General features: G+C 46.3%; 1 protein-coding gene across 1 annotated transcript in view; it reads left to right on the top strand.

Moving 5' to 3' along the window:
- KLHL38 (kelch like family member 38) overlaps positions 1-14077 on the top strand; it is a 47060-nt gene extending 32983 nt beyond the window's left edge. Inside the window, exon 4 of the mRNA XM_049854253.1 lies at positions 14008-14077. Within this exon, the coding sequence (XP_049710210.1) occupies positions 14008-14042 (35 nt within the window). The 3' untranslated portion in view covers positions 14043-14077. The remainder of the gene's footprint in view (positions 1-14007) is intronic.
- The last annotated feature ends 209 nt before the right edge of the window (positions 14078-14286 follow it).

A 14286-nucleotide genomic window follows, 5' to 3' on the forward strand; every position in this document is an offset into this window, starting at 1 on the left:
AAAGAAGGTATTACCATTTCCATTTGACAGAGGAGGGGCATTGAGGCTCCAAGAAGGTATGTCACTTGCTCAGCCTCACCCAGCCAGTGAGGAGCAAAGCCAGAATTCAAGTCCACTTCTGGGTGACATCAAAACCCACACTCTTTCCACCGTGGCCACCAAAAAAATGAGGCTTAGCAAAAGAGTTTTAACTTTCTTAACATTAAGTGTGGGCTTATTATTTGCCACGTACCTTGTTAAATGCCATCACTTATCATGGCATTTAATCCTCACTAAAACCCTACAAAACAGCTAATAGTGTCTCCATTTCACTGCTGAGGAACCTGAGGTAAAGCAGTTTGCCCAGGGACCCAGGGTTAAATAGCAAAGATGAGATTTAAGCCAGGTAATCTGACTCCAAAGCCCATAATCTTAACCACTGCTCACAGCAAACTTATTTTAGCTCAATCCCCCATAAATAAAACTTGGTATTGCTCAGGGTATTAAGAGGGATGAGGATAGAGAGGATATTAACTTCAAACCAGGCTGTTGACAGATCCAGAAATTGCTCTTCGACAGTGGCTCAGAGTTGCTGAGGGATGTAGGGTTTTTAGTGCACTAAGCCTGCCCCAAAAGCCATTCAAACCCCAAAAGAAACTTTCTCAGGTTCCCTGACATTCTTAAAGAACAGGGCAATTTCAATCATCTGGGACAAATGGCTACCGCTGCCCCATGTCCTATGGGAACGACACCCGGCCCTCTCCACTCAGTGCCCGGAAGATGTTTCTGTCATCTTTGTAAAGACAGGGAACTGGAGTGGGGAGGAGGCAGAGAGGAGCAGTAAGGAGGAGGAAAAACAAAAACCAGTGTCCGTATATGTAAAAGGCAGAGAGAGGCTGAGCTGCTGAGAGAACATATTTCCACGAATGGAACCAAAACATATTTCACAAACTGCCTTGGGCTTGTGAAGGATTAGCTGCTAAAGGACATGACCGTGGGTACCACATTCTGTTCCCAGACCTCTCCTTGCCCTACATGTGGGTGTGACTTTCCATGTCCTCGATGAAGGGCCAGTTATCCGGTTACCTGAGCTGCATAAACCCAAACAATTCCCAGAGTCCCTGGGACAGGGTGTAAGGCAAGGCCTGAGGGGCTCTCCCACTGAACACATTTCCACAGTCGGCTAGGATATATGTGTGTCTTCAAGAGGTCACCCGCCACAAACAACTGGCCCGTTCCCTTCAAAAACATCAGTGTCGAGAAAGATAAACGAAGGCTGGAGAATGTTCCGGATTCAAGAGACATGACCAGTAAACGCAATGCATGACTTGGATTGCATCTTGGGCCAGGCAAAAAAAAAAAAAAATTCCATAAGGGAAATCACTGGGGCATTTGGCAAAATTTGAATACGGAGTGCATATCAAATAATAACGTTATATCAAAGTTACATCTGAATGTGATCCTTGTACTACGGTCATGTAAGAGACGGTGTTGTTCATAGGAAATACACATTGACTTGTTTGGGAGTAAAAGGGCAAGACGTCTGCCTTTAACTCTCAGATGGTCCTGGAAAAAATATAAACACATAAGGAAAGAAAAGAGCCCTGGTGGCACAATGGTTAAGTGCTCAGCTGCTAACGAAAGGTTGGTGGTTTGAACCCATCCAGTGGCTCTGAGGGAAAAAGACCTGGCGATCTGCTCCCATAAAGATTACAGCCTAGGGAACACTATGGGGCAGTTCTCCTTGGTCACACTGGGTCACCATGAGTCGAAATTGACTCAATGGCACCTAACAACAACATATGGAAAGAGGGAGGGAGTAATTAAGCACACGTGGTAAGAAGGTCACGATCAACAGCGAGATCTTGGCAAATGATATGAGTGTTCTTTGTACTGTTCTTGACTCTTCAGCAAGTTTAAAATTATTGCAAAATAAAAGGTGTTTTAAAAGTTTCCCCAGCTGATTGTTGACATCCCAACAAAACAGCCCATACCTGTTCACCCAAATCTCGGCTGGTGGACTTCTGTCTTGTCCTTTATCTGTGTGCTCCCCTTGGAGAACCACAAGTGCAGAAGCTGGGCTCTCTTAGCCTGTCCCCTGGAGAACTACCCCAACCTCCTCACCCCCAGAATGTCCCTAATCCTCCTTGGCGGTTCTTCGTTTGGATCACTGACTGTGTGGAGAGCCAGGGTGATCTTGAAGCCCCCTCTCCCTACCTCCTGGGCTGAGAAGACCAGAAGAAGCGGAGCGTCCTGCTGTCCTTATCAGCCCTCACATGCACCCTGGGCCGCGTGATGCAAATGGCTTCAGAGCTGGGCATTGCGAGGATGTTTGGAGATCAGCCATCGGTTTAAGGCTAAGCAGAGTTCTTGGAACTGGCTAGACTTAACTATTACGTTCCAAAGCTGCTGTCCATTACTGTCCCTGAACCTTGCCTTCCTGTTCTGCTTTCTTCCTTGCAACGTATTGGGAAGCTTTCTCATCTTTAAAGCTTCTCTTATCTCTTAATGCAGTGGCCCTTGACCTTGGCTGCACACCAGAATCATCAGAGGAGCTTTCAAAATACTGATGCTCGGTCCGACGCCCCCAGAGACTCTTATTTAATTATTCCAAGGTGCAGTCTGGGATCTGGTTACATGTGCACGCACAAGCTCCCCAGAAGATTCGAATATGTAGCCAAGTTTGAGAAGTACTGCCTTAACACATCACTGAATACATCTACAGAGCTCTTCTCTCTCAGGTTTTCCATCTTTCTAATTCCTGTGGGGCGATGCCTGATCACTCCTCTAGTCTGGGCCTCACAGAAGCCCCACGTAGGGAGAATTTCTCTGAAGTGGTTCAGATTCACTTGGCCTTTACAAAAGTGATTTTTTTCTTTCCCTTTTTTTTTTTTTAATTGTTGCAAAAATATAGAAGACACAACATTTGCCAATTCAAAAGTGATTTGTTTGCAAGTATTCCTCCAACCACAAATGAAGGAAAGATGGGCCATGTGAAAACCTGCCCTGGTCAATAACAATCAAAGGTAACCATCCCAATTGCCTATAAATAAACACACCCTGCCTATATTTACAGGGCAAAAACCTCAAAGGCATCGTAGCACATGTTTCCTTGTGACCATGCAGGTGGCTACAGAGCAGAAAACAACAGCTCATCTGGATGTAGTTATAAGATACTGAAAATATGTGGGGCAAAGAGATGACGAAACTGCACCAGATTTACAGCAACAGGTGGTCGCCTCTCTGAGCAGGCATGTAGGTGGTCATCCAGCCTCTCAGTCACATGGAAAAGACAACAAAGAGGCCCAAGACCAAGAAGTCTGTTGAAAGATCTGTGGCTGGGATTCAAGACGGTGGGGCTGAGGGAGATGCTGAAAAAACATACATTTGCCCAGTGGTTCTCAGTCCCGACACCCATTAGAATTCCACAGAGTGCTTCTAAAAATACTCCCCTATACCCAGCCCCAGCCTGGCTCAGTATCTCTAGCTAAGGCCCAGGCATGGGTGTTTTTCAAATGTCCCCAGATGGTCTAATGTGACGCCCACTTGACCAAGCATCACCTTCCACATGGAATCCTCTTACCCCACCAGCCAGGCAGGACCCTGACTCCCTATGAGAACCAACATCTGAGTTCCCCAGGCCTGAGAACCTGGTCCTGGAAGCCACATCAGCTCCCCCGACCCCCGTCCACTTGATGCTGCCTTCTTCTTTTCCCTCATCCTTTCCTCCATTACACACACACAGCACACACTCACACACACACATACTCTCACATGCACACACTCACACACACACACACGACACACTCACGTAATACTCTCACATGTACACACTCACACATACACACAACACACACACTCACATCCTCTCACATGCACATACTCACACATACACACACACAACACTCTCACGTAATACTCTCACATGTACACACTCACACATACACACAACACACACACACTCACATCCTCTCACATGTACACTCTCACATGCACACACAAGCAATCGCATGCACACACTCTCACACTCATACACAGTCACTCACACACTCTTACGCTCACTCACACTCACTCACACTCATACCCTGACACTGACACTCACACACTCAGCACGCACATTCACATTCGCCCAGGCCCATGGAACAAAAATCCCGGCAAGCTCATTTGAGTTCTTACAGTTTCTTGCATATAAGTTGTATTCACAGTTACACCATGATTTTCTGGGGACAGGTACGTCCTCTCTCCCTGTGGGAGTCCCCACAGATTCTAGCAGTCTCAAGCTCAATCAAATATAATTGCAGATTGATTGAAGGATTGGTCGATACATTCAGTCAAAAATATCAGAAGACAGTTAGTTACCTTGGACCATGGGCTGGGTTTGAATTCTGGCTCCAATCTTACTAGCTATGTGACCTTAAGCAAGAGACTCAATCTTTTCTCTAAGCCTCGATTTCTGTATCAGCCAAATGGGAATAATATCAACACTTCCTCACAGGACTGTTCAATAATACACACCAAACACTTTGTGATCACACAGCACCTGACAAAGAGGAGACAATAAATGGTGACCGCTTTTAATTGCCCAATCTGTGGCCCAGGGTGTACTCTGAAATGGCCCCAAGGTCCAACCTGAGCATGAGTAATATCTTTTCTAAATAGTGAACAAACCAAAAAAAAACTTCTTGTTGTCAAGTCGATTCTGACTCATAGTGACCCTATAGGACAGAGTAGAAGTGTCCCATAGGGTTTCCAAGGAGTAGCTGGTGGATTTGAACTGGCTGATCTTTTGGTTAGCAGCTGAGCTCTTTACCACTGCGCCACCAGGGTTCCAAATAGTGACAATGGTTAACAAGAATGGTCTCCAGAGGGCACAGGGCCCACCGCCCTGGTGTTTCTGCACTATTACTGGACCCTGCAGGTCCAGTTCTGACTATTCTTCCATGAAGTGTTGCTCAGGGCTCATCTTCTCATGTTTCATTCAACAGGGTACAGAGCTGGTGGCTATAACTTCAAGATGATCAATTCTAGAAACTGGACCTCACTTAGAGATGCCCACTAGCTACAGGAACGCATCTTAAACATGAATGACATCAGAATCTCCTGCAAAGCTTGATACAGGTGCAAAGGTGGGCTCCACACCCAGAGGGCTCAATTGAGTGCATCTGGGCTTTGGGGTTGGGTCCAGGACTCAGCCTAGCAAGCTGCCCAGGTGATTCTGACGCAGGTATTTTGATCTCGTAGGATGATAAAGACCAAGAACGCTAAGCAGTGGCAACACAGGGTTGGGGAGAGAATGTGACTTCTGACATCAGACATCCCCGTTCTGAGTTTGAATCAGTTCCTTAATCTCAGTTTTGCCCTTTGTAAAATAAGAGTATAACACCCGTTTGGCAGAATCATTGTGAGGATTTAATGCAAATGTATCTGTGAAGCACCCAACACAGTGCATAGCACATTTGACCCTCAGTACAAGTTTCTTCACTCTGGCACAGCACATGAAGGGCACATCAAAAAAGTGGCTCAGCTTCCTAGCCCAAGATACCAGGAGATGGTGATGTCTTTGACCAAGATGGCATAAATAATTGGAATTAATAGGCTGGGAGCAGATATGGGGGCTCCAAACCTAATCGAGTTGTTACAGACCCACACAGCCCTTCTTCTGCAAAGAAGAAGCCTCACGTTCAGTTCTTTGCCTGACCTAGTGTTTCCTCCCCAGACCCAGAGGCTTCCTTCTTCCAGGCTGCTGCTACACAGCAAACTTTAGACACTCCTCCTGAGTGTGACTTTGTGTCCCAACCCCATGCTGCCCCAAGGACAAGCCCACAGCCTTACTAAGCGACAGACAGTAACAGATAATCATAACAGATAATCTTCCAAACTATACAGCATGCCACAAAGCTCTTGACATCTCATCCTAACTCCTCTCTGAGATTGCCCCTAGAAGCCCCTTTAAAAAAAAACATTTGTCATCAAGTCAGTTCCAACTCATGGCAACCCCGTGTGAGTCAGAGAAAAACTGTGCTCCATAGGGCTTTCAGTGGCTGATTTTTCGGAAGTAGATCGTGAGGCCTTTCTTCTAAGGTGCCTCTGGGTGGACTTGAACCACCAACCTTTTGGTTAATCGCCAAGAGCATTATCCATTTGCACTCCCCAAGGACTCTGGAAACCCCTTTAAGCTCCGGTGATCTGCTTTCATTCCTGAGGGGGCACTCACCAAACATGCCAACGCCTAGGCTCTCCTTTCCTGCATGAAAGCCCTTTTTCTGAGCCTGAGAGCCTTGGGGTCAGCCTGTTGGTGTCTACTAATGTCCCTTAGGTACCCAATTGTCTCAAGTGGGCAACTAGCATTTTTCAGGAGCCCAGGCCAAGATAACAGCCATCTCTTTGAGTCCTGGCTACAGGTGACTTCTCCTCACATCATAGAATAGTAGGCCAGGAGTCAACCATATTTACCAACATTATGTCCAGAGCCCAACACACAAGTGTCACTTGTATTTGCCCAACCATATCTGCCTGAGGGTACAACAGAATCCCAATGACAGCAATGACACAGAATTTTTCTGGGAACTTGTGACCACCCTAATACCACCAGCTCCCCCCACCTCTTTCAGGCTGTTCCCAAAAGGATGCTCACATGTGCTAGAGAACGCTGTCTTCTGGGCTCTCGCATGGAGTCTGTCTCCTGCCACAGTGATGGCCCCACAGCTCTTACTCCTTCCTGACACAGGCTGGTCGGGCTCCCTGCTCAGGCCATGTGTCCCTCACCTGTTGTATCTCAGATGCATAACGTCCTCTCACCCATACCTCTGTCCATGCTCCGTGGAGTCCTCCTTCACGGAGTGTTATGGCTTTTGTACTCGGTGTCCTTCACGGAGTTTGATTCTGGTGGTCAGTGTAGCCACCCCCTCTCCCCTGGGTCAAAGGACCAAGATAGAGAGGAGAGACAGAGAGAGAAAGCTCCAGTGCCGCTCACTTCTGCTGCACTCAAAAGCCTCCTTCCTTCTAACAGCAACCCATGGCCTTTGGACCAACTGTTTAGGTACCTCCACCTCCATTCTCAGTTATTCCCAAGGGGCTCCTCAGCCCTGCCTGCTCACAGGCCCCTGGAAGGCTGGCCTTACTGATCTGTGGACAAGGCCAGACATGTCTACAATTAACAGAAAACACAGCTTACACCTTCAAGCTAGAACCACCACCTCCATAGTTGTCTAAAGAATAGCAAGGAAGTATTAGATCGGGCAGGAGGGCCCCTTAGGCAAGGCAGGTGTGCCCAAGTGCCCTCGGTCTTCACCAATTTACATGACACACCTGGTGCTCTGATCTACCACATAAAGTCAAGCTCCTTAACGTGGTAAGCCAGGCTGTCTGGCCTCTGGCATCTACCACAGCTCCACCCTCCTCTCTTGCCTTTACCACCTGCCTTGAACTTTCAAGATCCAGTAACCCCAGACTGTCTCTGCAGTTTCTAACTTCTTGGCTATTCCTGCACTCGGTCTCATCTGCCTCCCTCTGCCACGCATTCTGCCTTACTGAGTCTTTGTCATCTTTTAAGTCTCAGCTAGGGGTTGACCTCTTCTAGAAAACCCTCTGTGACACCTGCCCCCCTCCTCCGTATGCAAAGGCTGTCATGTGCATGTCACTGTCCTGGCATTTATCACACTGCAACAAAATGGCAGGTGCGTATGTCTGTCTTCTCATTGGACTGTGCTTTCTTTGTGTGTGGGGTCTACGTCTGATTCACCTTTTTATTCCTGGCATCTAGGACAGTGCCTGGCACATTACAGGCACTCTGTGTATTTTGTAAATAAATGATCGAATGACTAAATGCATCTATTATGACATGAACAAAGAACACGACCTAGAGGAAGAGAATACAGGAGTGGTAGGCTTTGAAAACTGAGGGCAATGGTGGTTGAGCGGTAGAATTCTCTGCTCTCACGTAGGAGACCCAGGTTCAATTCCTGGCCAATGCACCTATGCACAGCCACCACCCATCTGTCAGTGGAAGCTTGCATTTTGCTGTCATGCTGAACAGGTTTCAGTGAAGCTTCCAGATTAAGAGGGCCCTGGTAGCATAGTGGTTAAGAGCTCAGCTGTTAACCAAAAGGTCAGCAGTTCGAATCCACCAGGCGCTCCTTGGAAACCCTATGGGGCAGTTCTACTCTGTCCTATAAGGTCGCTGTAGGGTCACTATGAGTCTGAATTGACTCAACGGCAAACGGGTTTCCAGACTAAGATGGACCAGGAAGAAAGGCCTGGTGATGTACCTCCAAAAATCAGCTAACGAAAACCCTCTGGATCATGATGGTCCGACCAACAACCAACCTTGGGGATGGTACTGGAACAGGCAGCACTGTATTCCATTGTGCATGGGGTCTCCAAGAGTCCAGGCTGACTTGACAGCAGTTTTTTTTTTTTAACAGTAACAAGCTTTGGAAGGAGAAAAGAAAGATTCTTAACCAGCAAGAACACAGCTAGCTAGAGCCCTACCATGAGCCTCTGAGCAGCCTGATGGGGCCTGAGTTTACTATCCGTGATTGTGTCTCAGGGCTGTCCTTCTGAACCCACGGCATGCTTTTTTTTTTTTAGATTTCCCAGCAACATTTCCATTGCACTAATCCATCATTGTGAAGCAGGCAAGTTTATGCTCCGGGAGATGTTGTTGTTAGGTGCTGTCAAGTCAGTTCAGACTCAGCGTAGAACTGCCCCTTAGGGGTTTCTGGGCTGTAATCTTTACACGAGCAGAACCCAGATCTTTCTCCGGCAGAGCTGCTGGGTGGGTTCAAACTGCCAACCTTTCAGTTAGTAGCTGAATGCTTAACCATTGCACCACCAGGGCTCCTTTGGGAGATATTAAGGTTTATTACATTATTTGGAGTGAAATACTTTCCAAAAGGGTTCTTGTTAAGTTACTTCCTCTGATGCCAATGCCTCCCTCCTCAGGATCCCTGCATCTCCACTCTTTTCCCATCTGAAGCTGTTTTGTATTTTAGTGTCATTTTTGGTGGGGGCAGGGTGCCAGTGGAGGCCGGGAGAGAGAGCTAGGAGTGCTGAGTCACTGCTGTCGGGCTGAGATTCTCCCTTGGCAGCCTTTCTATGACCACAGCCACAGACTCACACAACATCGATGCTGGAACAAATAGGGAGATATCTAGACGACCTCAGCGCACACTTTTCACTGTGACTCCCAACACGCTGCCCAGTTCTGACCATCTTGATCGCTCTCACTTAACCTTTTTACTTTCTTCAACTAAGAGAATAAAGAGCCACCTGGAACTCAGCATAGGTGCTTTCGAAAATGTCTTAATGTTTATCTTCTGTGAAGTCAGGAAAAACGTGCTTTGTTCCTCACAGTGGATCTTTTCATCCGTCTGCTCCTGGCTGTTTTCTTTCCCTCTCAGCCCGATGAGTACTAATACTTGACGTTCCCGCAGCATTAGAAAGGCGACAATCTGTAACAGTGAAGGGCACAGATTTTGGAGTCAGGCAGCTTGGATTTGAACCCTGGCTCCGGTCTCTATGTCTTAGTTTCTGCATCTACAAAATGGGGACATCATAGCACTTATCTCCTGGGTTACTGTGAGCCAATATAGGGAAAGCACTTTGCACAGTGCCTGGTGGATCCTAAGTACTATATACGAATTTCCTTTTATTTGACACTTTATACAATGCAACGCTTTTCAATAAAATAAAATGCAGTATTTCTTTTGATCATCAAAGTAGTCCTATGAGGTACGTCTCCTTGTTGTTAGTTGCTGTCGAGTCAATTTCAACTCATGGCGACCCCACGTGTGCAGAGTAGAAAGTCAATTTCAACTCATGGCGACCCCATGTGTGCAGGGTAGCACTGATCCATAGGGTTTTGGTGGCTGTGGCCCTTCAGAAACAGACTGTCAGGTCTTCCTTGTGAGGGACCTCTGGGGTGGGTTTGACCCACCAACTTTTTGGCTAGTAGTCGAGTGCTTAACTATTTGCGCCACCCAGGGACTCCTATGAGGAAAAGGAGTAAATTGAATACATTTGAAGTAATTTGTCCAAGGTCACCCCTGAGCGATGGAGTAAAATCAGGAGGCTGGTCTCTACATCCACAGCTCACGCTCTTTCCAAAGGAACACACTGCCTCCGTGCGCGCATAGCAGGTACCTAAGCTGGTTTTCGCCAGCAGTCACCCCCCTCAGTCGCCCAGTCCACCTGCACACCAGCCTCTGCCTACCAGCCTAACTTGCTAATACATTCAAACTGATGGTCAAGACCATTTGTTCACTATTAGTCCAAACCAGGCACCAAGCTAAGCACTTTGCATGTGTATCTAGTGTAATACCTTAGATGGCAGAAGCTGAATAACTTACCCGAGATCACGCTGTTAAGAAAGTAGAACATAAATTCAAACCCAAGTCTGTCTGCCCCAGATGCCAAGCTTCTAACCCCTAGGCTATAATACTAAAATTACTTTTAAAATGCATGTTATATGGTTCACAAATGGTTCATTCACTCCCTTCATTCAACAAGTATTTATTGTCCACTATGTGCCAAACACTGTGCTAGACCTTGGGGATACAATGGCGAACAAATCAAAGACCCTGACCTCATGGACAAGAGGCAGACGATAAACAATCATGCAAGAAAAAATAATATGTATATATAGTTTTTCAGGTCATGCTATGATGCAAGATAAAAGGATAGTAATGGGACTTGGACGGGAGGTTCTATTAGATGGGAAGCATCTCTGTGAAGGTAACATTTGATCAGAGACCTGAATGAAAAGAGGGAGTGAGCCATACAAACATCTGGGGGGGAAGCATTCCAGGCAAAGGAACAGCCGGTGCAAAGGGCCTGAGGTGGTAGTGTGCAAGCAAGTCTAGAAGGAGCAAAGAGGCTGGATCCACAAAGGGAGTTCACAGGTGGTCACTTTATGTGAGGAGATGGCTGCAGGAGACGAAATCTGAGAGAGATCAGAAGGACCACATCAGATAGGACCTGGAAGGCCGTGGCAGAGACTTTGGATTTTATTCTGAGTAAGATGGGAAGGTGTTAGGCAGCTTGGAGTATTGATGTAACTGAACTGACTTATGTTTTTAAAAGATTACTTTCGCTGGTATGTGAAATAGTTGGTAGGGATGCAAGAGGGGAAGCTGGGAGGAGAGGTAGGAGGCTGCTGCCATATTACAGATGAAAAATGATGGTGGCTTGGATCGAGGTCATAGTGGTGGATTGGTGAGCATGGTTAGATTCTGGATATATTTTGAATTTAGACCAAATGGGATTTGCATATGGGTTCAATGTTGGGTATATGAGAAAGTGACGTGAAACATTTCTTTAGCCTGAATGGTGGTGTCTTAGTCACCTAGTGCTGCTATAACAGAAGTGGATGGCTTTAACAAAGAGAAGTTTATTCTATCACAGTCCAGTAGGCTAGAAGTCCAAATTCAGGGCGCTGGCTCCAGGGGAAGCCTTTCTCTGTTGGCTCCGGAGGAAGGTCCTTGTTATCAGTCTTCCCTTGGTCTGGGAGCATCTCAGCAAAGGAACCTCAGGTCCAAAGGATGTGCTCTGCTCCCGGCACTGCTTTCTTGGTGGTATGAGGTCCCCAACTCTCTGCTTACCTCCCTTTCCTTTTATCTCTTGTAAGATAAATGGTGGTTCAGACCACACCCCAGGAAAACTCCCTTTACATTGAATCAGTGACATGGCCTGAGCAAGGGTGTTCATCCCACTCTAATCCTCTTTAACCACTGGTAGAGATCATGATTCTTAACACATAGGAAAATCACAAAGTGAAGGACAACCACACATGGCCTAACCAAGTTGACACATATTTTGGGGGGACACAATTCAATCCATTACAAGGTGGTTCCATTACTAAGATACGGAATACAGGAAAAGAACAGCTTTGAGGGGTTGGGAAGGATATCAAGAGTCCATTTTGGCTATAACAGTGTCTTTAGACCTCCACATAGAGATATCGAGTAGACAGTTGGGTAAGTGAGTCTAGAGTTTAGGGCGATGTTGGAATTGGAGATTAAATCTGAGAGTCATGGAAGGTATCTCAAGCCATGGGACAAGATGAAATGACCGAGACTTAGTATTTTATCTGCTTTTAGAACTTATTTTTTTAATGCCTATAAAGATATAAAAGTCCTTGGGAAAAGTGGGCTTTTCGAATCTGTGATAATGAGCCCCTGGTTTCTTGACAGAATAACTGATAAGACATGGGAAAGCCTGGGAACCACTAATCTCATGCAATCTTCCCCCAAGTAGGGACACATTTCACAGGAACCATGTGTGATGGCAATTCACAACACAGGCCAAGGCGAGAGACAGACCTGGTCTCAAACCCGATCTCCATCATCACTGACTTTGGCCAGGTTTCTCAGCTTCTTTTGACCTCAGTTTTCTCACCCATATAATAGTGGTAACAATAGCACCTACCTTCTACAGTACCTGTAAGGATTAAATAAGAATATTTGTGTAAAATATTAGCAAGGTACCTGACAACGTAATACACGCTTAGTAAAAGATCATTATAGCCACTTAAGGAGCCCTGCTGGCACAGTGGTTAAGAGCTTGGCTGCTAACCAAAAGGTCGGCAGTTCGAATCCACCTGTCCCTCCTTGGAAACCTTATGGGGCAGTTCTACCCTGTCCTAAAGGGTCGTTATGAGTCAGAATCAACTCGACTGCAACAGGTTTGTTTTTGTTTTTGTTTCTAATAGCCATTTAGAGTAAATGTTCTGTAAGCATTTGCTGTTTTCGATTGGTGGTGATGGTACAATTGCCGTTGAGTTATTCAACCCCGAAAAACAGGTTAAATGGTTGAATACGGCAGTGATAAGAAGTCTTAAACTCATTGGCGTTCTAGTCCACAGTGGGATAATCTTAATTTGAGTCCAGCCAGGAAGCATTTATGTTCTTGGCACTGTTCTAAGCACCTTATGTGTGTTATTTCACTTAATCTTCACAATAACAGAAATTGAAACCAGATCTTTCTGCCTCCAAATCTCTACATTTTACCCAGTAAAGCACTCTTCTTCCTGATAAAGTCAATCATTTGTTCTGGTTCTGCTCTTGGGAAGGACCCTGAGGAAGTCCCCTCCCCCTGCCATGTAACAGTTTCCTCCCAGTTGTACAGGACCCTGCTCTGGAGTCATCAGTCACCACAGGAGACCATCCCCTCTTCACCTCACTGGGACTGTGGGGTGTCAGCAGCAGGCTAATCCAGAATAGCCCTGGTCCATTGAGCCTGTCCTGGAGTCTCCTTACCGCTGAAGCCTCTGCCTAAGGGAGGTCTTTTCCTCTAATGCTATTTCCATGGGGGGCTGGGAATCTTCCTTCAGGGAAGCAACTTCTCTACCCAGTGAAACAAGGATCTGCTGATCCCTTATTCCCAAAAGAGGGTCCGATACGTGACCCTCTGCTTAAATAGATGCACCATCATTCATTCCTTCAACCGGCAAGTTTTGAAGGAGAGTTTGCCAAGTTACATAGGCACTAAGGGGGAGCACACAGAAATATGTGGCCTGGCCGTCCATCTCCACATCTCAATAGCCTGTGTGACCCCAGGCAAGTCACTTCACCATTCTCAGCCTCCATTTCCTCAGTGTGAAATGGGGATGATAATAATTCCCAATGCATGAATTATTGGGAGGATTTAATCACATAATATTACATGCAATTATTTAAGACACCACCACATAGACACCCTTCTTCCTTGGTATCAGAACCCCAATTCATTCAGGAAAACACCACACCCCTGCCCTACACTATGAATTAAGATGTATCTGATAGAGTCATGACAACCCTATTCCTCTCCATCAGATACTCGCTTGCCCAGCCTCCTTTAAGGCTAAGGATAGCCATTTGACCTTGCTCTGGCTGGGTTAAAGGAAGAGGTTAGGGAAAGTGGTTAGGAAGCTTCTGGGAAGTGTTTTGATTCCCTGTAAAGAAGAGGGGCATGAGATGATACATATAAGAGGTCCTGCACACACACACACACACACACATCCTTTCTCTCATCTTTCTTCTTTGAATTCAGATGCAGTGTACGGAGCTGCAGTAGCCATACTGTGACCATGAAGTGGAAGCACGAGGGCAATAAGTTAAAGGTAGGGATAAAGAAGCAGAAATGAAGAATGGCCCAGGATCCTTGATCCTGACGAACCAACCTCCAGAGTTTTTAAGTGAGATAATAAATATTTGAGTGTGTCAGCCACTGTTAATCAGGTTTTCCATCACTCACAGCCCAAAGCATCCTTAACTGATTCACTGATGTTATCTATCATTATTGTTCACACCAAGCTTCCATCGCTGCTCC

This window comes from Elephas maximus, chromosome 15 (genome assembly GCF_024166365.1).
Source record: "Elephas maximus indicus isolate mEleMax1 chromosome 15, mEleMax1 primary haplotype, whole genome shotgun sequence".
NCBI lineage: Eukaryota > Metazoa > Chordata > Mammalia > Proboscidea > Elephantidae > Elephas > Elephas maximus.